The 21,869-nt window shown below is 46.5% G+C and overlaps 1 protein-coding gene across 1 annotated transcript; it reads right to left on the reverse strand.

Annotated features, from left to right (window-relative positions):
- Positions 1 to 10,080: 10,080 nt before the first annotated feature.
- On the reverse strand, positions 10,081 to 20,882 carry LOC133398201 (gastrula zinc finger protein XlCGF57.1-like). Its single transcript, XM_061669812.1, has 3 exons — positions 20,605 to 20,882; positions 18,505 to 18,661; positions 10,081 to 15,940 (listed from the first exon to the last, which is right to left on the reverse strand). The coding sequence occupies exons 2-3, from the start codon at positions 18,629 to 18,631 to the stop codon at positions 14,730 to 14,732; spliced, it is 1,338 nt and encodes a 445-aa protein (XP_061525796.1). The 5' UTR covers positions 18,632 to 18,661; positions 20,605 to 20,882; the 3' UTR covers positions 10,081 to 14,729.
- Positions 20,883 to 21,869: the final 987 nt, after the last annotated feature.

A 21,869-nucleotide genomic window follows, 5' to 3' on the forward strand; every position in this document is an offset into this window, starting at 1 on the left:
GAGGCGTTCCCGGGCCGGCCGAGAGACGTAGTCTCTCCGGTGTGTCCCGGGGGTCCCCTCGCGGCGGGACGTGCCCGGAACACCTCACCGGGAAGACGTCTGCGAGGCATCCCCATCAGATGCCCCAGCCACCTCGTCTGCCTCCCCTCAGTGTGGAGGAGCGGCGGCTCGACTCGGAGCTCCTCCTGGATGACCGGAACTCATTTTGGCCGCTTGTATCCGGGATCTCGTTCTTTCGGTCACGACTTGCAGCTCGTGACCAGATGGGAATATTTTTCCTCCTATTTAAATAGTTGTAATGTAAATTAGCTTGGTTTCTAAAAAAATAATAATAATAAGAAGAAGAAGAATCATCATTACGAGCTGAATCAGATAACCGTGTTGGTGTCCATGAATAAAATTCAAGTTAAAAGATTTACATCAAATGTAAACATTCAACCATTGGCTGTTCGACAGCACACTTGAGATTTTCGTAAGTTTAATTTCATTCGTTAAATAGTCTTCAATACTATTACAGACCCTAAGAGAGAGGTTTTGATCACGAGTATATTTGTTTTACGATTTTAGTTGTTCGGTCATTAGTTTGGTCGTTTCATATGAATTAAGGGCTGCGACGTGCCTTGCGAAGTCGCAGAGTAGCGATTCGTTTTGTACGTCGGGGAGGTGCTTTGTTTGTTCACCAAATTGCACATGAGCGAGCGTTGCAAGGATTTTGGGGGGAAAGCTTAAGTTTATGTTAACTTGGCGGCACGGTGAAACGGTGGCTAGCACATGCATTTTAACAGTCACTTCATTGCGATTTTTTAACTGCAGAAAAACAGCAATTGATATCAATATTGGTGAAATTAGGGTTTTGTATTTCCCAAAAACGTCCATCCAGCTGTCCCACAAGGAGTGTTGATTGAGGGTCCGTAGACCATCGATGGCTCTGGTCCAGCTGCCATCTGAAGCGGTATCGGTTGTTCTCCAAACATACCGCAAAACACCTCCCTCTCTTGCGAGGAGCGTGTCGACGGCTATGCGGTTTTGGAACGTCCTCGAGCTGCTCGCGCACAGCTTCCGACCCGCTCGGAGTCCAATTTCCTAATCTCCGTACATTGAAGCGGATGTAGTTTATCCCATCAACATTTGTATTCATCGTACACCACCAGCATATGAAGTACTCAAATCCTCCTGCCACTCGGTCAGCTAATTTGTATTGATTAGGAACCCCACGAGGAACACCGATGGCGTCGATGTACGTCGGATTATTTTGCCCCTGCCAGGACAAAAATCTCTTTTTTGTCTATGTTCTAGATTAGACAAAAACATTGGTGCCCTTTCCATTAAATCTCGAACAGGCAAAGGGTATACTGACACAGGCAATATCAAAGTGACAATAGCGCACAATCCAGATTTATCTTTAGGTCATCTATCAAACAGTCTATCATCTCCGCACCACCACCAGATGTCGCTCCGTGATTCTGGCATAAAATTAGGTCCGACTTTTAAGGTTACTTTCCACTGTGTGTCGTTCAGTGGTCCTCCTTTTTTGCCTTTACTAATCATGTTTATACAAGTAAAATTATTCGGTGCTACTAAAGTAGAAAACATCGGTTTGTGTTTATCTGCTTCTGTTACGGGATATATAGGATCCCACGATTTACATCTCTCAGTTGGTACAGTAGCGTTCATGAATGGAATAATACAATCTTGTGCTAATTGTGCCGGAACGATGCGCAACAAAGGCCTGGGACCCATGCAAACCACACAATCTTTTCTCGCTACATTTGCTGCTTGTTCCACCAATAGTAACCAATTGTTATTTTGTCCTGAAACTCCTGTGACAACAAGGAACCAACCATCAGTGGTTCTGTTGTTAACCATTAACATGTGTCCACCTTTCTTTGCAGTTTTTAATGGTATCTCTGGTTTAACACGGTTCCCATAGCACAATGCTACTCGGAATTGGGGATCTTTTCCGCCAGAATATGCCCACAACCTCACCATCAAACACACTGGGTGACTTGATTTGTATTTCAATATTGAACTATGGGCCGTTTTGCTGCGGTTAAACTTCTTTCTATGTTCTTTTGTTGTTGTTTTTTTGACCAACTGGACCAATCCTAACCTGTTTCACCAATGAGGTGTTCCCATCCAAAGCCTATAGATGCATACCGGTCATATCCACATCCCCTATTCCGCCCATTCTCTTGAGCATCATTGGTGAGAGCCGCATATGGAATTATGATTAAAGCATCTTGATTTTGGGGGGCACAAAATATTAAACCATGCCCACAGTTCTGATCATCAGTTGTACCCTTTTGATACGAGTTAATGATTCAAATTTTTTTATTATTGGGTTGGTCATATCGGTCCAGTTGGTAGGTGATTTCCTATCTAAAAAATGCGTTGTATCATTGAGGGTGGGACGTCCCCATTCCATATTTTGGAATGATGTCTTCCTCATTTTTCTTTTGCCACCGTCAGAGCATCAGGTGATTTTGTTGGGAATAATTCGATGCATTTAGAAAATGCATCTATGATAGCCAAACAGTCCTCCTTTCCTTCACTTTGACTTCATTCTATGTAATCCACGTGAATGCGTTGGAAAGGGTATGTAGGCACTGGGAATTGACCTCTAGCAGGCCGCGATTGCCCTTGCGGACGATGTCGTGCACAGATCATGCATGCTCTCCAATAATTCTTTGCATATAAATTGAAACCATAGGTTGTAAAGTGTCGATGTATCTGTGCCACCATCCCTCCGGTTGAGACATGTGACACAGCCTGGCTCAATATAGCAGCCCATTTGTTTTTGTTTTTTTTTTTCCCTCTCTGTGCTAATGTAAATTTCATTTTGTCGTTTTGCACTTTGTTTTTCCCAACAATCGCGTTCTTGTTGTGGAATACGCATATTGGCCAGCAGTATAGATTGGACCGTCTTTATTTATCATTAGTTTGCCTGCCTCGGTTAATGCTACTCATTCAGCGGTTTGTTCGGCCAATTCCTGACAATCATGCTCGCGCGCCCTCATCAGGTAAGGGTGTTAGCGTGGCTGGATTTAAGGTTGTGCATCGCTCAACAGTCAAACGTGGTTGTGACGGCAAGATGGCCGTGCAAGGTAAATGTCCTGCAGGGGATAAAAACGCCATATTGGTTTGCAATAGGAGAGCAGACACTGTATGTGGCACCTTAAGAGTTCATGGATGAAATAACACAATTGTGGAACTGCTCTTCTACTGCCATCGAGGCTGCCACAACTGCTCCGACACGATGCGGTAACGCACACGTCACGCTGTCCAATTTCGTCGAAAAATAAACCCATGGTCTTAGCTTATCGCCGTATTGTTGTGTTAGTAGGGAGGTCATGTAACAGCTTTTACAATCTACCATTTGAATGAATGTTTTATCATTAAATTTGGAAGGCCGAGCGCAGCGCTGGACACCAAATGTTGTTTCATGTCGCAGGTCTTTTCTGCCTCTGTACTCCATTAGACAGGTGACGTCATTTTAAGGTTGGCTTCATACATTAATTTTGACAACGGTGCAATACTTTCTGCATAGTTTGGAATCCATGCTCGACAATATTTCCACACATTTCCACTCTCATTCAAACAGTTTTCAGTCACACTGGCTCGTCAGAGGACTCCGCCGTCCTCTACGGAATTTAACTACGACGCCACGAAACTTTCCTAGTTTCTTTAACGGAATTTAAGTACGTACAGGACTCCGCCGTCCTCGCGGAATTTGTCGGACTCCGCCGTCCCTCTACCACTTGCCGGTGACTAGTATTACACAAGGTTTATTCTGTCGCAGATTTCTTCGTCGCGCAATTCGCTCACTCTTTAATCCTTTTTCTTAAAAAAAAAAAAACATATTATTATTATTTTTTTTAATCTAACTCACCAGTCGTCTTCAAACCTGTGGATTGTCGTCAACCTTCAGATCCCAGTTGAGGAGAACGAAGACCAGTCCCGGAAAGGGTCTCAATTGCCGTGGCCACGGTCTCTTAACTGGATGTCGGCTCCACAACTGGAACCCTCGGGTGTCTCGAAGGACCAATTTAATGTTGGATTTATCTTACCCAACATTATCGAAAAAATAGACACAAAAGGAATGAAGACGCTGGTTTCTTTTTCTCATGAGGAGGGCGCGTGGGAGATTGTTCAGGTGACAGCCTCTCAACACGCTCGAAACAATCTCTCCCGTCGCTCCTGCATTTATTGGAAAATAGGGAGGTTTCTAAGTTTACAAGACATAACGTACTAATCTACAAGACACAACACACTAAGGGGTAGGGTTTCAAGGTGAAGACATGGCACCAACACCTGCCACGTCCCGGCCACGTCCTTCTCTCTGATGATTCCTGCCGAGTCATCTTCTTGAAGGCGAGACATCTTCCTTTATCAAAATCGTCCATAATACTAATGCAAGCTAAGCAAATAAATGATAACTTCGACAATATATTTAACAGTCACCTATTAGTAACCTATCAGAACAGGCTGGCACTCGACTCCATATTGGTTATAGAAAGTATATACATATTCAGTTCTAGAAAGTGGAGCACGCGCTGTCTCTGGGTGCCGCGGTCTCGGGCGCGATGGGAACATCGGACTGAATTTCCGAACCGACCCCAAACATTCACAACTACGGGCAATTTAGAGTTGTCCATTAACCGAGCATGCATGTTTTTGGGATGTGGGAGGAAACCGGAGTGCCCGGAGAAAAGCCACCCAGGCACGGGGAGAACACGCGCTGGAGCCTATCCAAGCTGACTTCAGGCGGACTACACCCTGAACTGGTCTGAACTGGTCGCCAGTCAGTCGCATTTGCACACACATTCACACCGTCACTGAGTGGAACCTGAACCCACGTCGCCCGCACCAAAGTCCGGTGAGTGTACCACTACACCATGACTTAGGCAGGAGCACAGTTTTAAAACAACTGCCTTGGCTTTCCTTAAGTTTCAGGATCCATTTTACAGTTTCCCTCTTGTTTTTTTTTTTTTATTTTTTTAAAAGTGTCTTCAGGGTCTTGGACTTTGTTATAGTTCCGATTTGCTTTTATGCTATGAACCCTGACAGGCTCTCAGGTCGTCTCGCTCTGGCCTTTTAGTCATTCCTAATATGAGGACACATACGTACTCATGGTGAGGCATGTTCCAGTTTTACAGACCCTGTCTGCGGCTCAGCCTGCTAAAGAGGAACGTTCATGTGTTCAAGGTTAGGCTTCTCGAGCAATTTAGAGCAGTTTGGTATGACTAATAGAACAATAGTCACATCAGTTCCTGTCAAAGTAGCGTGTACATGCATCTGATCATCAGTGAGCTGACTGCTTTCAAACTGCAAGAATACAATATGCAAGAATTCATTCTTGACATTGAGAAAGAAAAACCTTTTCAGACCACAGCAGATAGTGCAGCGCGTTTTTTGAGTGGTAAACTTTGGAAAATGGCTAATTGGTCAAAGAAACCCTACAATGCTCCAAGGCATCAACTTAAGGTTAACTTCCATCCATCCATTTTCTACCGCTTATTCGGATCGGGTCCCGGGGGCAGTAGCTTTAGCAGGGACGCCCAGACTTCACTCTCCCCAGCCACTTCATCCAGCTCTTCCGGGGGGGATCCCGAGGCGTTCCCAGGCCAGCCGACGTAGTCTCTCCGGCGTGTCCCGGGTCGTCCCCGGGGTCTCCTCCCGGTGGGATGTGCCCGGAACACCTCACTGCATCCGAATCAGATGCCCCGGCCACCTCATCTGGCTCCTCTCGATGCGGAGGAGCAGCGGCTCTACTCTGAGATCCTCCCGGATGACCGAGCTTCTCGCCCTCTCTCTAAGGGAGAGCCCGGACACCCTGCGGAGGAAACTCATTTCGGCCGCTCGTATCCGGGATCTCGTTCTTTCGCTCACGACCCACAGCTCGTGACCATAGGTGAGGGTAGGAACGAAGATCGACCGGTAAATTGAGAGCTTCGCCTTTCGGCTTAGCTCCTTCTTTACCACAACGGACCGATACAAAGTCCGCATCACTGCAGACGCCGCACCGATCCGCCTGTCGATCTCCCGTTCCATTCTTCCCTCACTCGTGAACAAGACCCCAAGATACTTGAACTCCTCCACTTGGGGCAGGATCTCATCCCCGACCTGGAGAGGGCATGCCACCCTTTTCCGACTGAGGACCACGGTCTCAGATTTGGAGGTGCTGATTCTCACCCCGGCCGCTTCACACTCGGCTGCGAACTGCTCCAGTGAGAGTTGGAGCTCACGGCTTGATGAAGCCACCAGAACCACATCATCTGCAAAAAGCAGAGATGCAATACTGAGGCCACCAAACCTGCGCCTCGAAATTCTGTCCATAAAAGTTATGAACAGATTCGGTGACAAAGGGCAGCCTTGGCGGAGTCCAACCCTCACCGGGAACGAGTCCGACTTACTGCCGGATATGCGGACCAAACTCTGACTCCGGTCGTACAGGGACCGAACAGCCCGTATCAGGGGGTTCGATACCCCATACTCCTGAAGCACCCTCCGCAGGACTCCCCGAGGGACACGGTCGAACGCCTTCTCCAAGTCCACAAAACACATGTAGACCGGTTGGGCAAACTCCCACGCACCCTCGAGGACCCTGCCGAGGGTGTAGAGCTGGTCCACTGTTACACGGCCAGGACGAAAACCACACTGCTCCTCCTGAATCTGAGATTCGACTTCCCGACGGACCCTCCTCTCCAGCACCCCTGAATGTCTATTCAGGGGTGAATGTCTATTCAGGGGTGCTGGAGGCTGAGCCAGGGAGGCTGAGCAGTGTGATCCCCCTGTAGTTGGAACACACCCTCCGGACCCCCTCTACGCCTTGGCTGCGCCTAGAAATTCTGTCCATAAAAGTTATGAACAAAATCGGCGACAAAGGGCAGCCTTGGCGGAGTCCGACCCTCACCGGGAACGAGTCCGACTTACTGCCAGATATGCGGACCAAACTTGGACTCCGGTCGTACAGGGACCGAACAGCCCGTATCAGGGGGTTCGGTACCCCATACTCCTGAAGCACCCTCTACAGGACTCCCCGAGGGACACGGTCGAATGCCTTCTCCAAGTCCACAAAACTGGTTGGGCGAACTCCTACGCACCCTCGAGGACCCTGCCGAGGGTGTAGAGCTGGTCCACTGTTCCACGGCCAGGACGAAAACCACACTGCTCCTCCTGAATCTGAGATTCGACTTCCTAACGGACCCTCCTCTCCAGCACCCCTGAATAGACCTTACCAGGGAGGCTGAGGAGTGTGATCCCCCTGTAGATGGAACACACCCTCCGGTCCCCCTTCTTAAAAAGGGGGACCACCACCCCAGTCTGCCAATCCAGAGGCACTGTCCCCGATGTCCACGCGATGTTGCAGAGGCGTGTCAACCAGGACAGCCCTACAACATCCAGAGCCTTTAGGAACTCCGGGCGAATCTCATCCACCCCCGGGGCCCTGCCACCGAGGAGCTTTTTAACTACCTCGGTGACCTCAAACCCAGAGATAGGAGAGCCCGCCTCAGAGAACCCACACTCTGCTTCCTCATCGGAAGGCGTGTCGGTGGAATTGAGGAGGTCTTCGAAGTATTCTCCCCACCGACTCACAACATCCCGAGTCGAGGTCAGCAGCGCCCCATCCCCACTATACACAGTGTTGGTGGTGCACTGCTTTCCTCTCCTGAGACGTCGGATGGTGGATCAGAATTTCCTCGAAGCCGTCCGGAAGTCTTTCTCCATGGCCTCACCGAACTCCTCCCATACCCGAGTTTTTGCTTCAGCGACCACAAGAGCTGCATTCCGCTTGGCCAGCCGGTACCCATCTGCTGCCTCAGGAGTCCCACAGGCCAAAAAGGCCCAATAGGACTCCTTCTTCAGCTTGACGGGTTCGGGGATTGCCGCCACGACAGGCACCGACCACCTTATGGCCACAGCTCCGGTCGGCCGCCTCGGCAATGGAGGCGTGGAACATGGTCCACTCGGACTCGATGTCCCCAGCCTCCCCCGGAACATGAGCAAAGTTCTGTCGGAGGTGGGAGTTGAAACTCCTTCTGACAGGGGATTCTGCCAGACGTTCCCAGCAGACCCTCACAATACGTTTGGGCCCGCCACGTCGGACCGGCATCTTCCCCCACCATCGGAGCCAACTCACCACCAGGTGGTGATCAGTTGACAGCTCCGCCCCTCTCTTCACCCGAGTGTCCAAGACATGCGGCCGCAAGTCCGATGACACGACCGCAAAGTCGATCATCGAACTGCAACCTAGTGTGTCCTGGTGCCAAGTGCACGTGTGGACACCCTTATGCTTGAACATGGTGTTCGTTATGGACAATCCGTGACGAGCACAGAAGTCCAATAACAGAACACCGCTCGGGTTCTGATCGGGGGGGGCCGTTCCTCCCAATCACGCCCTTCCAGGTCTCACTGTCATTACCCACGTGAGCATTGAAGTCCCCCAACAGAACAATGGCACTTAACTTTTAACGAAGAAAGTCATTTATCCTATTATGGTCGAATTGCTCCCAGCGTCCCCAATCATTGCTGTTGGGGTGGGGCCGAGGTCCATCAAATCCCAATGTAATTTGGTACACAAAATCAAATCTTACATTAACTCTCAATGTACCACTTATTAAAAGCCAATCTTTTACAACTCCGATAACTACCGACCCCCCTTGGAACTGTTCCAATCATCGAACATAAACAGTACAATAAATATCAAATCAAGCAACGGTCCCCTCCCAACAGCAACTAATGTGCAACTATAATGTATGTGTGTGTGTGTGTGTGTGTGTGTGTGTGTATATATATATATATATATATATATATATGCATGTCGCAGTTGACGCTCGGTCCCATGGCCAATCAATCATCCGCAGCTGCTCCATCCCCGGGCCGGCCTCCTAGTCACCGTCCCCGCTAGACCGCACGTGTAAAATTGCTTTCTTAGCGGTAAGCTAACACAACGAGTAATGATTACGAATATTTATTTGGGAGGTTGATTATGCTTAAGTCGCCAAGTATGCATAGTCTCAGGGGGAAATGACTACAGGCCTGTCGCCTTGACATCTGTAGTCATGAAGTCCTTTGAACGTCTCGTGCTGGACCACCTCAAGAGCGTCACAGGTCCCCCGCTGGACCCCCTGCAGTTTGCCTACCGAGCGAACAGACATGACAGGTAGGGACTGCACTTCATCCTAGAACACCTCCACATTGCAGGGACCTACACGAGGATCCTGTTCGTGGACTTCAGCTCAGCGTTCGACACCATCATCCCTGAACTCCTTTCATCCAAGCTTCTCCAGCTCAGCGTCTCACCTGCCATCTGCCAGTGGATTTACAGCTTCCTGACGGGCAGGACCCAGCAGGTGAGGCTGGGAGAGACCACCTCATCCACACGCAGCGTCAGCACTGGGGCGCCCCAAGGTTGTGTCCTCTCTCCGCTGCTCTTCTCTCTCGACGCGAACGACTGCACCTTGGCAGCTAAAATACCAAAGGAGTGGCTTCAGAACTACTCCGTGACTGTTCTTGAATGGCCCAGCCAGAGCCCAGACTTAAACCCAATTGAGCATCTCTGGAGAGACCTGAAAATGGCTGTGCACCAACGTTCACCATCCAACCTGACAGAACTGGAAAGGATCTGCAAGGAGGAATGGCAGAGGATCCCCAAATCCAGGTATGAAAAACTGGTTGCATCATTCCCAAAAGGACTCGTGGCTGTATTAGTTTAGAAAAGGGTGCTTCTACTAAATACGGAGCAAAGCGTCAGAGTACTTACGGCGGTGTGATATTTACATTTTTCTTTAAGACATCTGCAAACATTTCAACAATTCCATTTTTTTTCTGTCAATACGGTGTGCTGTGTGTACGTTAATGTGGAAAAAAATGAACTTAAATGATTGTAGCAAATGGCTGCAATATAAAAAAAAGAGTGCACATTTTAAGGGGGTCTGTACCCACTGCATATTGTTAATTTCGAAATCTGGATTGTGGAGAGCAGGCTGGGAGCTAATTGAAATCCTGTAGCTTCTCGACTTTTCCAACCAGCCGCTAAGGTGGCTGCGATGATTGGGTTTTTGAAACGTTCGTGGCGTTTAAGATGTCGAAATAAATGGGAGTTTTGAGAGTTTGCTGTTGTTGCAGTCTATCTGTTCCAAATTCTCGCCAAGAACGATGCTCCTCATTGTGGTGCATCCATTTGATGAGGTATTGCGATTGGTTGTGTTGTTTGGAAGCATTTAAATGTGGGCTTCAATGGAACCATTGAGAATCAATCATTTATTTGAGGTACGGTTTTCATTTTTATCGTGGCTATTCGTCCCAGTAGTGATATAGGCAAATGATTCCATCATATTAAATGAGCTGGGATACGTTCAGGAAGTGGTGTGCAATTTAGATGAGTTAGCTCTTGTGAATTTTGGTGAAATAGGAATACCTAAATATTTCATGTTTCCTCTAAAACTGGGATCTGGGATTTGATTTGCTGTTAATGGAAGCATGGTTGATTTTGTCCAGTTGATAGAGTCATCTGATATTTGTGAAAAGGTTTGAAATGAGATTGAAGACTGCCTGAAGATCGATGACTTGGGTTCCTGTAAATAAAGAATCTCATCAACATGCAAATTGATTTTGTGTTCTGTCAGATACCTTTCATATGAGCATTCTGACGTGGTTGGATGAATATTGCAAATAGCATTGGTGAAAAGTGAAAAACCCTGGTCTGGTGACAACTTGGTGACGAGATCCTATTTGTGGCGACTGCCGCTTTTGGCAAATTGTATCAAGTATCCAATGTATGCACGAGTCTCCAAAGCCAAATTTTCAAAGCACTGCGAACAGGAAAGCCTTTAATCTAGCACCTTCCGGTCTTCGGCTCTTTCCGGCACTGTGACGTCACACGAGCCTGATAGCCTGTTCATTCGGCGTTGCGCACTATTGCTCCATGCCGTTGTTGCCGCCCTTGTATATTTGTTGTCGTATGATTTAGCGATGTCATGATGGCTTATTGTGTGGGATTTGGTACAGGCAGCGGCAAGACGGTTTTTTGGGGGCTTTCCAAGTGAAAAAGGAATACGTGACCAGCGGATAGGGAAAGTCAATCGACAGGGGAAGAAACGCGCGGAGCTATGGGTGCTTAGCGAGCATTCCAAACTCTGTGCTGATCACTTCGCGCCGGCGTGTTTTGAGAAAGACTTAGCAGAAAGCATCGGATACAGAGGTAGAAGCTGAAACCTTGCTGCGGTGCCAACTATTTTTCCTACGGCCATCAGGAGCTCAACCGCCGGCAACAGAATGAAACCTCGCAGCCGCCACGGTGCTGTGACAAAGCGGCGCAGACGTGGTGAGGATTTCCTTGTCTATACCTATGACTCTATTATGGTTACTATGCACTGGGCAGTAGGGGGGAAAAGAAATGCAGTACTTTTCAGTACGGTTGTCTGTACTTTTGCTTATATGACACACCAACAGACACGGCAAAGACTTGTGCGACGTGTTATCACGCAACTCGAGCGAGGGGCACACAATACATAGGAACACTGCATACTTTGTAAAAGCTTGTGCCGTGTCACTGAGACATATATGAATATGTATTGCGGGGGACAGAGTAACCACGCCCCGGTGTCTCGAGCTTCAAGGATGTTCGGGGTGGGCTCAATATGCGGAATAAAAACCTAAGTTTTAGCTAAACAATAGTTGAAAACTGGAAGTTACGTGCATGTATTACATAACATATAAACAATGCAAATATGAATATGAACTGACCCCATAACATCTTTGTCATCCATCCATCCATCCATTTTCTGAGCCACCTATGCTCACAAGGGTCGCGGGAATGCCGGAGCCCATCCCAGCAATCATCGGGCAGCAGGCGGGGTACACCCTGAACCGGTTGCCAGCCAATCGCAGGGCACACAGAAACAAACAACCATTCGCACTCACAGTCACACCTACGGGCAATTTAGAGCCTGCGATTCATGCATGTTTTTGGGACGTGGGAGGAAACCGGAGTGCCCGGAGAAAACCCACGCAGGCACGGGGAGAACATGCAAACCCCACACAACCGGGGCCGGGGTAGTGCACCGTGCCGCCCATCTTTGTCATATGACCTTTAATGAAACCTGTCTGGTATTAGTGGATTATCAACGGGAGTACCTTTTCAAGTCTCGCTGCAAGGGCTTTCGACATAATTTTGATATCTGCAACCGCCATTCCAATGAAGTTGAGACGTTGTGTAAAAATAAATGAAAGGAGAATACAATCATTTGCAAATCATGTTCAATCTATATTTCATTGAACACACTACAAAGACAAAATATTTCATGTTCAAACGGATACACTCGATTGTTTTTAGCAAATAATCATGAACTTAGCATTTTATGGCTGCAGCATGTTCCAAAAAAGCTGGGACGGACTGATGAAAAGTGTTTTGTGGTCCGGCGAGCCCACATTACAAATTGTTTTTGGAAATTGTGGACGTCGTGTCCTCCGGGCCAAAGAGGAAAAGAACCATCCGGACTGTTATGGACGCAAAGTTCAAAAGCCAGCATCTGTGATGGTTTGGGGCTGTATTAGTGCCAATGGCATGGGCAACTTACACGTCTGTGAAGGCACCATTTATGCATACAGGTTTTAGAGAAACATATGCTGCCATCCAAGCAACGTCATTTTCATGGACGCCCCTGCTTATTTTAGCAAGACAATGCCAAATCACATTCTGCACGTGTTACAACAGCGTGGCTTCGTCGTAAAAGAGTGCGGGAACTACACTGGCCTGCCTGCAGTCGCCCATTGAAAATATGTGGCGTATTATGAAGCGTAAAATACACCGACGGAGACCCCGGACTGTTGAACAGCTGAAGCTGTAGATCAAGCAAGTATGGGAAAGAATTCCACCTACAAAGCTTCAACAATTAGTGTCCTCAGTTCCCAAACGTTTATTGAATGTTGTTCAGAGAAAAGGTGATGTCACGCAGTGGTGAACATGACCCTGTCCCAGGTTTTTTGGGACGTGTTGCAGCCATAAAATTCTCAGTTAAAAGTTGATCAGTTTCAACATTAAGTATCTTGTCTTTGTAGTGTATTCGATTAAATATAGGTTGAACATGCAAATCATTGTATCCTGTTTTTATTTATGTTTAACACAACTTCATTAGAATTGGGGTTGTACATTAACCAGTGATAAGGGCCGATAATTAGCTGGGAGACTGGGGTCTTTTCCAGGCTTTAGTAGTCATTTAATTGAATCTGTGCTCATACAGCTACTTATTTGACCTTTATCGTTTATCTCGACTGTTCTGAAAAATAGAGGCGCAAGTATTGGCCAGAAATGTTTAATGAATTCGACAGAGATACGTCCGGGCCAGGCGCTCTTCCCAATTGCATTTTTTATTTATTTTTTTTTTTTTTTTGCATTATGTAATTCTGTGATGTTTAAAGGAGCATCAAGCCCGTCTTTAACTTCTGCATTTAATTGAGGAATGTTGAGATCTTAGCTCGAGAAAATTAAACTGGCAGTCATTTCCAATATCATCAATACGTTTCGGTAAATCACTAAATCCCTTTCGAACGCCCCTTTTTCATCGCTAAAATCGGAAATGGAAAAGCGCTGGCATAGCTGGCGTGGTAAAAGGAATGGACTCTACTATGAAGTGGCAATAATTAGTCCTATTTTATATATCCTAGCTGTCAGGTGGAATCCCTTGACCTTGAAAATGATATCCTTTCAGGGGAAAAAAATAAAAATAAATACAGCTTGCTTGAGTTTACAAAAACTGGTATTATAGTTTCAATTGCTGTCATATATCATCGGATCACATGAACAACAGCTCGGACCGCAAAATTATTTTCAATCACTAATTGGATGTGCTGAAAAATTGCTCATTTATGAGAGTGTCACAGCATTAAAACGATACAAACACGGCGGGCGAGTGCCACATCCTTGAAAGCCTCGTGCACGAACCCAAGAAACGCGGCTTATTGTCCGAAAACTTTATTTTACAAAACGTATATGGACAACTTTACTCACGGCAGCGTCAACCTCTGAATCTATTACAACGATCAGCCCAATATTTTAGATCTTATTGATCAGATAAGATCAAATCAGATCAGTTGCGGTTTCGGGACATAAGCGATGTAACATTTGAGGAAATGAATCGGCAAGAATAGCTTCATGTGGGATGATGTGGCGGTCTTCTTTTCTCAAGGAGGCGTTTCACAGTTGAGTTTTTAAACAACAAGCCTTCCAACCTATTTCACTCTCACTATTTTCACACATTGTCTCAAAAAAAAAATTCATCCAGACTTTCAAAATGGGCCAAAATTACGCCACGGAAAACGTTGAAGCGCAATGAGGAAATGGCTACTGCTCATGACGTGTCAGGCTGTGACAGGCTGACATGTCTAAAATGTGGGCGGGGCAAAATCTGTCTGAAAATCAAATATTTCCCGATAAAAAAAAATTCTAAAATTACAACCGAGTCTATTTTGGAGGACGTTTTTTTTTCTCTCCAGACATCATTTATGAGTCCAGGACTATGGAATAAGTGCCTATGTTCATACCGTTAACTCGTCCCTCTAAAGTATTTTGGCACCAGTGCTGATCCTTAACATTTTGCCCGCGGGAGGCTTTTCGAAAATATATGGACAAGAAGATGCATAAATACCTGGTTCACAAAATACAATAATGTAGATTTTTCTAAGTCAACAACATAGTAATTGCTTTCTTTTTTGTTTGTTTGTTTCTTTTAAACACTTACATTCAACGCGTCTTGATCACTGCTATTCTCACCAGCACACTTGTGTGTCTTAACCCGATCCTTATGGGAGAATCTGTGACCACAAACTGAGCAGGAAAAAGGTTTCTCACCAGTGTGGGTTCTTGTGTGTTTTTTTAAATCTGTCTTCTGAGTGAATCTTTTACCACAAACTGTGCAGGAAAACGGTTTCTCACCAGTGTGGGTTCTTGTGTGTTTTTTTAAGTTTCCCTTTTCAGAGAATCTTTGACCACAGACTGAGCAGGAAAAAGGTTTCTCACCAGTGTGCGTTCTTGTGTGCATTTTTAAGTGGCCCTTCTGAGTGAATCTTTGACCGCAAACTGAGCAGAAAAACGGTTTCTCTCCAGTGTGGGTTCTTGTGTGCATTTTTAAGTGGCCCTTCTGAGTGAATCTTTGACCGCAAACTGAGCAGGAAAAAGGTTTCTCTCCAGTGTGGGTTCTTGTGTGTTTTTTTAAATTTCTCTTCTGAGTGAATCTTTGACCACAAACTGAGCAGGAAAAAGGTTTCTCTCCAGTATGTGTTCTTGTGTGTAATTTTAACCTTTCCTTCACAGAGAATCTTTGACCACAAACTGAGCAGGAAAAAGGTTTCTCACCAGTGTGCGTTCTTGTGTGCATTTTTAAGTGGCCCTTCTGAGTGAATCTTTGACCGCAAACTGAGCAAGCAAAAGGTTTTTCTCCAGTGTGGGTTCTCACATGTTGTTTCAAAATGCTCTTATTAGCAAATGTTTTCCCACACTGAGAACATTTCCATTGTTTGTTGTCAGTGTGACATGTCATGTCACCTTCAGACTGGTTATCATCATCATAGTCAGAAGAGTGTGACGTCATGTCGTCACTATCTGATGGTGGAGCTAAGAAGCAGTCTGCTTTTGATTCTCCGCAGTGGTCCCCATCAACTTCTCTTGTCACGTTTTGACTTGAGCTGCTGCTTGGAGGTTCCGCCCCGATGTTCTCCTCACTTTGACCCTCATTGTCACTCTTCAAAGGGACACCAGTCAATGGCAACTTGGTGATCTTCTCTTCCTCTTCCAAGTGGGGACACGCTTCTTCCTCCTCTTTTGTAATCAAAATGGGCTCCTCTTCCTCTTTGATGTGGTGGACCTCTTTGGCCTCCACTTCCTCTTTAATGTGAGGGGGCTCTGGCTCCTGCAGCTCAGTACGAAGACCTTCGGTGATGTCTGCAAGACAAGAAGACAAACCCACATGGTTTGGCCAATCTTTTCTCATGTTGTGACTTTAATGTTGTGCATTATGCTTAATGTGAAATCCAGATGATTTGTATTTATTGGAAATAAAATTGGGCGGGTCAACAACAATAATAAAATATAACAACAATCATAAAAAGTGTAAAATAATAAAGTTCATAAAAACAAGTATCAATAAAGGTAATAAAGTGGACTCCGGTTTCCTCCCACATCCCAAAAACATGCATTAATCGGAGACTCTAAATTGCCCGTCGGTGTGAATGTGAGTGCGAATGGTTGTTTGCTTGTATGTGCCCTGCGATCGGCCGGCAACCGGTTCAGGGCGTACCCCGCCTCCTGCCCGATGATAGCTGGGATAGGCTCCGGCACGCCCGCGACCCTAGTGAGGCTCAGAAAATGGATGGATGTTTAATTTATTCAATACCATGGTACTATAATCGCTATTCAAACACACAATAATATAAGGACAGTTTTAGTGACAGAATCACAGATGAGAAGAAATATCAGGTTGAGTGAAATTTTAAGTGCGTTACTTGAGTCGTTTTCCAAGTCAAAGAAAACACGACTCTTCGTTTCTCGCATAGATTCATTCTGGAACATTTTACTGCAATTGATAGTAGAGGGCGTCTCTCCGGGATGCAACATTTCTTTTGCGCTGTATGTTATTAATTGATATTTTTGCATTCTCTCTCAATATACTCTGTGTGCATGGTTTCATAAATGTGTTTGAAGATCCTAAATCGGTATCTCTATTTTCACTTATCGCAAGGGGGTGGGGTCTGGAACGTAACCCCGGCAATGGAGGGGGGTTTACTGTAGCAGCGGCGATCAAGATTATTATTTTTTTTTTTTTGGTTTACTCCCTTGAATTACAAGGAACAGAAAGTTGCTTAAAGAAGCAACAATCTTAGTGAGTATAAAATGTCAACCCAAACAAACCATTGTCTCCAGTTAATCAATGTTCACCAGAGGTGGCTCGGGTAGCCAAATATTGGACTCAAGTCGGAGTATTGTTGAGAATAATAGGACTCAAGTCCAAGTAAAAAGTAGTCATCCAAAAAGCCACCTAAAAGTAGATCCAATAAAAAAATAAACATGATCTGGAAAAGTTTTGTTGATGTTAGTTTTAGTTGAGCGATTCCCATTCCGGTTCCTTATTTCGATCACGATTCTTTTAGGGGGCTGGGTTTTAAAAAAAAAAAAGCTTGCATGGTTTAACTAAAGGCGAACCAAATTATGAACATCCATTTTCTTAGCAGCCCGCAGCATAGACTAAAGGGCAATCTGTGTGGAACTAACCCAATCGACTTCTATTTAATGTTCCATTGTTGGAGGTCATGTAATGATTTACTTCTCTCATCCTGTTTACAATTTGTGCTTTGTATTTTGTCTTTGTTTCTCTCTCCCTTCTAGAAACTTTGTTCTGTTCGACTGATCGAGTCTGATTCTAACAGCCGAACAGGACAAAAAAAAACAAAGACAAAAAAACTAGCACCGCCCCCGACCCGCAGTATGGGACCCCGCCGGGGGTCAGCTGATTTTGGCACTCTGTTCTAGGACTGCGACCCCAGAATCTTTTTTTGCACCACGGTCCGGTTTCACGTAAAGACATTTCGACGGACCGTCACAGCTGCTGTCCAGCAAAACACAGACGCCCGCACGCCCCACGAAGCCCACCGCGCCACCGCCTCGTCGGTGGTTCCCGAGCGCAGACGCAGCTGTTGGCTCCCGCCAATGCGGCGCCGGTAACGGGCAACTTTCACGTGGCGCGTAGAAGTGCACTGATGCAGTCGAATTGGGTGCGCGTTGAATATTTGCAGTGCGCACGTGCACCCAAATAAACAACAGCAGATTCAGCCTATTGGCTCATTAAACCGTGAGAGTTAATCATGACTTTGGAAGCCATGCAAATAAATGTACCGTATTTTCACGACCATAAGGCGCACTCAAAAGGGCGCGGTTACCTTTTCTCAGAAATGGACGGGGGCGCCTTATACTGCGGCGCGCCGAGTTCCAACGTCTAGAAATGTTGTGTGATGAGCGCTCCGCTTGACTTGTTTGTTTGTTTGAGCATTTCTTGCCGACACGCTGCTTGCACAGAGGAAAAGCGGACGCGGCTGAGGGCAGGGGAGGGTGCGTGAAGGAGGACGCTAAAGCCACGCCCCCAGTAGGTATATAGCGCCCAGGTGTTTGTTTTGTTGTTGTTTTTTAACCGCTTGACTGACTGGGAGAATTTGCGGGGTGCGCATTGTGCAAAACAACATCGGTTCGGCTAGAAATCCCCGAAAAACAGGGCTGCTTTATGAACTCCTGCAAAGCAAACAGGTCTTAAATCTTCCTCTTATTCAAATTGTGCAACTTTTGTTCATCTGGTTTGTGAACAGTTTTGTTATATTTAAATTGCAAAGCTGCCACATACCCGCACGTGGTACACGTAGGATTTTAATAATGTTGTATTCAATTTATCATCAAACGGGGCCCGTAAACAAAAACAGGAATATTATTCAAGTTAGGATGCATGCAACAAGTGAGCCAACCTGCGCCGCGTGGCACAGTCGGAGGCCGCAGATCGAACGCGGCGTCCGGCCGTTGACCTCGTGGCTCCTTCTCCTCTTTCGGGCCCCGAAGTTCCTCGTCGTGCTGCGCTGTCCTCCTCGCACGCATTTTCGCACGACGATCGCAACGCTTTCCGCTCTAAGGTTGGAGGGAAGAGGAAAAACAAGTGAAAATCCAGACATGCAAGCACCAAAGGCATGAAAGGTGTGTGTTGGGGTGGCCTGGCAGATTTTTGGGGAATTTTAACATAAACTAAGCAATCTGGAAGACTCTGAAGACTCCAATAAGGCAAAATACATTTTCTTCACGCCGAAATTTGTACACGTCGATGTACAAATTTAAGACTCAAATGAAATTTGCCTCATTTCTTTGCTTTTTTGTTGTTGTTTTGGCCTCCAACTGGAGCCAGGCCCATCCCCGCCTGCACCAGATGCCTGCTTCAAGCTGTGCCGCATGAATAGCATCCTCCTCATCCTCTAAGCGCTCTCGTTCTGGAAAAGAATGGACTCAAATCGTTGCGTTTCTATTCATTTTTCACTATTCCCAACTTCAAAGGCTCATCCCAAATGCAGCCACCAGGAAAATATGAAGTACAGTATTTTTCTGTTTTTATTGGCCATATTTGAATTTGAAGTTGGTTCATTCATTCATAATCCCTAGTATTGCTCCGTCGCTTAATACATTTAACATTAACATCCGTAAATGAATTAGATACCCGTCAGCGCGCGTGCTAATTAATAGAAGCTGTACTAGCGGATCAGCTCTCGTCGCCGATGTGTCCTCTGCGGTTCCGCCGGGACCGCAACCAGGGCCACGACCCCGCAGCACCTCAACGCGGAAATAAAAGACCAGTGCAACAAATGTGACAATGGCTGACCTGATGAGCAAAAATGTTGCTTAAACGTAAGAGTAGCGATCGAGGATGTCCACTCCACAGGTGGCCAAATATTGTCCTCGAGTAAGAGTACTGTGACTTGACAATAATGTGACTCTTGTAAAAAGTAGTCCTCAAAAATAGTACTTCAGAGTAAAAAGCACACAGTGACATAATGATTCAAGTGCTGAGTAAATAGCACAAACAATAAAACAAATAAACACCAAAAACATTTGCAATTTTGTCTGGCGCCGTCTGCCGTGCAGTAATACTACAATACATGAAAGCTCTTGTTTTTGTTCGTCTAAATGTACACGCGAGTAGCGCGCCGTTGCCTTCGCGGTATCGACGACCTTCCCAACATGGCCGCCACTTAGGCGCGACGATCGGGTCGAGCTGGCTTATCTATGCCCCGGGAAGCCCCACGGAAGCGGCTGTGTGAGGTCATGTGACTTTCTTGTGTCGTTCGATTGGTGAACTGGACTTCAACGTCACTAGCGCTTCAATTGGATTGGTGCGAACGGCGCCCAATGCGGAAGTCGTAGTCTCGCGCACGAAATTGTTGACCAATAAGCAATAATTGATCAATAAAAGTAGCGAGCGACATTTAGATTATCGTAACGGAGTAAAAGTACAGTTACTCCTCCGCAGCAGAAGTTTTTTTCCGGTCTCGTCAGCTCCTGTGACTTGTCCAAAGCAGGTGCCGAGCGCACAGGCGGAACCTCAGGCCAACGCGCTCGCATATTAGTCCGCGCGTACTAATATTCCCAATTACATCTGTGTGCGGATGGCGGATGCGTGCAATGGATCTCGCTGCCAGCGTTCAAGGAGTACGGAACAGCCTATGACGTCAGCGGGCAATGTGGCTTAAACGGTACTTTAGTTCAAATGGGAACGCACCAAAGTGGCGGATGGGATTCGTGTCAACAAGAGGAAACAGTGGAATATGAAATTATGCATTGGAAGAAATATGAAGACAGCTCATTTGTGACTTCAGGAGAGAAAACGTGTCGAAACATTAGAGGCATTCTACAGAAGGAATCCAGATGAAGACAATGATAACGATTCCGAAAATAATCGTTACAGGATATGATTTCAGTGTCTCAGGCAAACAAATGTGTTGGAATGTAGTTGTTTTCGTTTTTAGTATGAGATCTTGTGGTCCCCACTGCTAACTAGTCGGTGGCGGAAAAGAAGAACACTTTACCTCCCGCTTGATCTCGGCTTAGCGAAGTGTCGACCGCCAACGCGTCTCTTTGTTAGCAAGCTAGGCTAGGCTAGGCTAGGCTAGGCCGAGAAGCTTCCACGTGCACCAGACGACTCCAACCGGACGCGAAGATGGCACGAGTGACGTTTTCGTCCACTGAAGTCGTGGTCGGGGGCGTCAAGCGTCGAGGATTCCCAACATTCGCTCCCAAATTCGGCAAGATTTGCTGAAGCGCGATCGTCCGTCCTGCTGCATGGCGAGACGCGAAAGGCGCCGTATTACCCATGATCCTTTGGGGGCAGAACTATTTAAAGCGACAGGCCACCGACTCGAGCCTCGTGAGGGCTTGTCGACTGCGGTCAAGCCAGCCTCCGCCCGTAGAGAAGTCAAAGCGGGCGCCCCTAATTGGGTTCACACGAGGCAATTTAACTAGCAAGCACCTTCCAAATAAAAGCCTACCAATACTAGGCCAACAGGGACGTCAATGCTTCGGATTTCAAATCGTTCTATGAAATAAGCTCTCAGTGATGACGCAACCAGTCCACTTCTGGGAGAAAGTTACCGATGCCAGGATTGCAAGCGGTCATTCGAATCTTGCGATGTATGGAAAAAAATCAAGTTGATTTGAAATCGGCACGCCCTACACCCAGCCCTGATATTGCCACCCCTGTTCTCGATCAAGAGACCACTTGAATAGAAACTACCTGACAAAGTTAAGTAGTCCAAATGATCATGCGGCGATCCAAAGAAATTCAGGAACAAATGAGAGAGAAAGTAATTGAGATCTATCAGTGTGGAAAAGGGTTATAAAGCCATTTCTAAAGCTTTGGGACTCCAGCAAAGCACAGTGAGAACCATTATCCACAAATGGCAACAACACAGAACAGTGGTGAACCTCTCCAACCCAAATCTTCCCCAAGAGCGCAGAGACGACTCATCCAAGCGGTCACAGAGACCCCACGACATCATCCAAAGAACTGCAGGCCTTTTAGACCTTACACCGATCTGATAGGCCATTTCACGCTGATCAGCTTTAACGTCATAATTCGCCGATCCAATCAATGATGTCATCGATCGGCTCCAGAAAAAACATTTACCCCGCGTCGCTGTCACATACAGTATATTTGAATCCAAAAGCTAGTTTATTTTTAGCCTTGTCGCGTCGCGTGGCTTTTGACGTCATTTACGATCACTGGGCTTTCTCAAATCCAACGCGACCGGGTACACTCGTTACCACGGCCACAACAACAACAATGGATCGCGCG

This window comes from Phycodurus eques, unplaced genomic scaffold (genome assembly GCF_024500275.1).
Source record: "Phycodurus eques isolate BA_2022a unplaced genomic scaffold, UOR_Pequ_1.1 contig_25, whole genome shotgun sequence".
Classification (NCBI taxonomy): domain Eukaryota; kingdom Metazoa; phylum Chordata; class Actinopteri; order Syngnathiformes; family Syngnathidae; genus Phycodurus; species Phycodurus eques.

Excerpts from the sequence above, each read along its gene's own strand:
- LOC133398201 (XM_061669812.1), bottom strand. The coding sequence starts at position 18,631 with ATGCGTGCGAGGAGGACAGCGCAGCACGACGAGGAACTTCGGGGCCCG. Across the intron at positions 15,941-18,504 it reads GACTGTGCCACGCGGCGCAG|ACATCACCGAAGGTCTTCGT; the intron begins GTTGGCTCACTT and ends CTTGTCTTGCAG.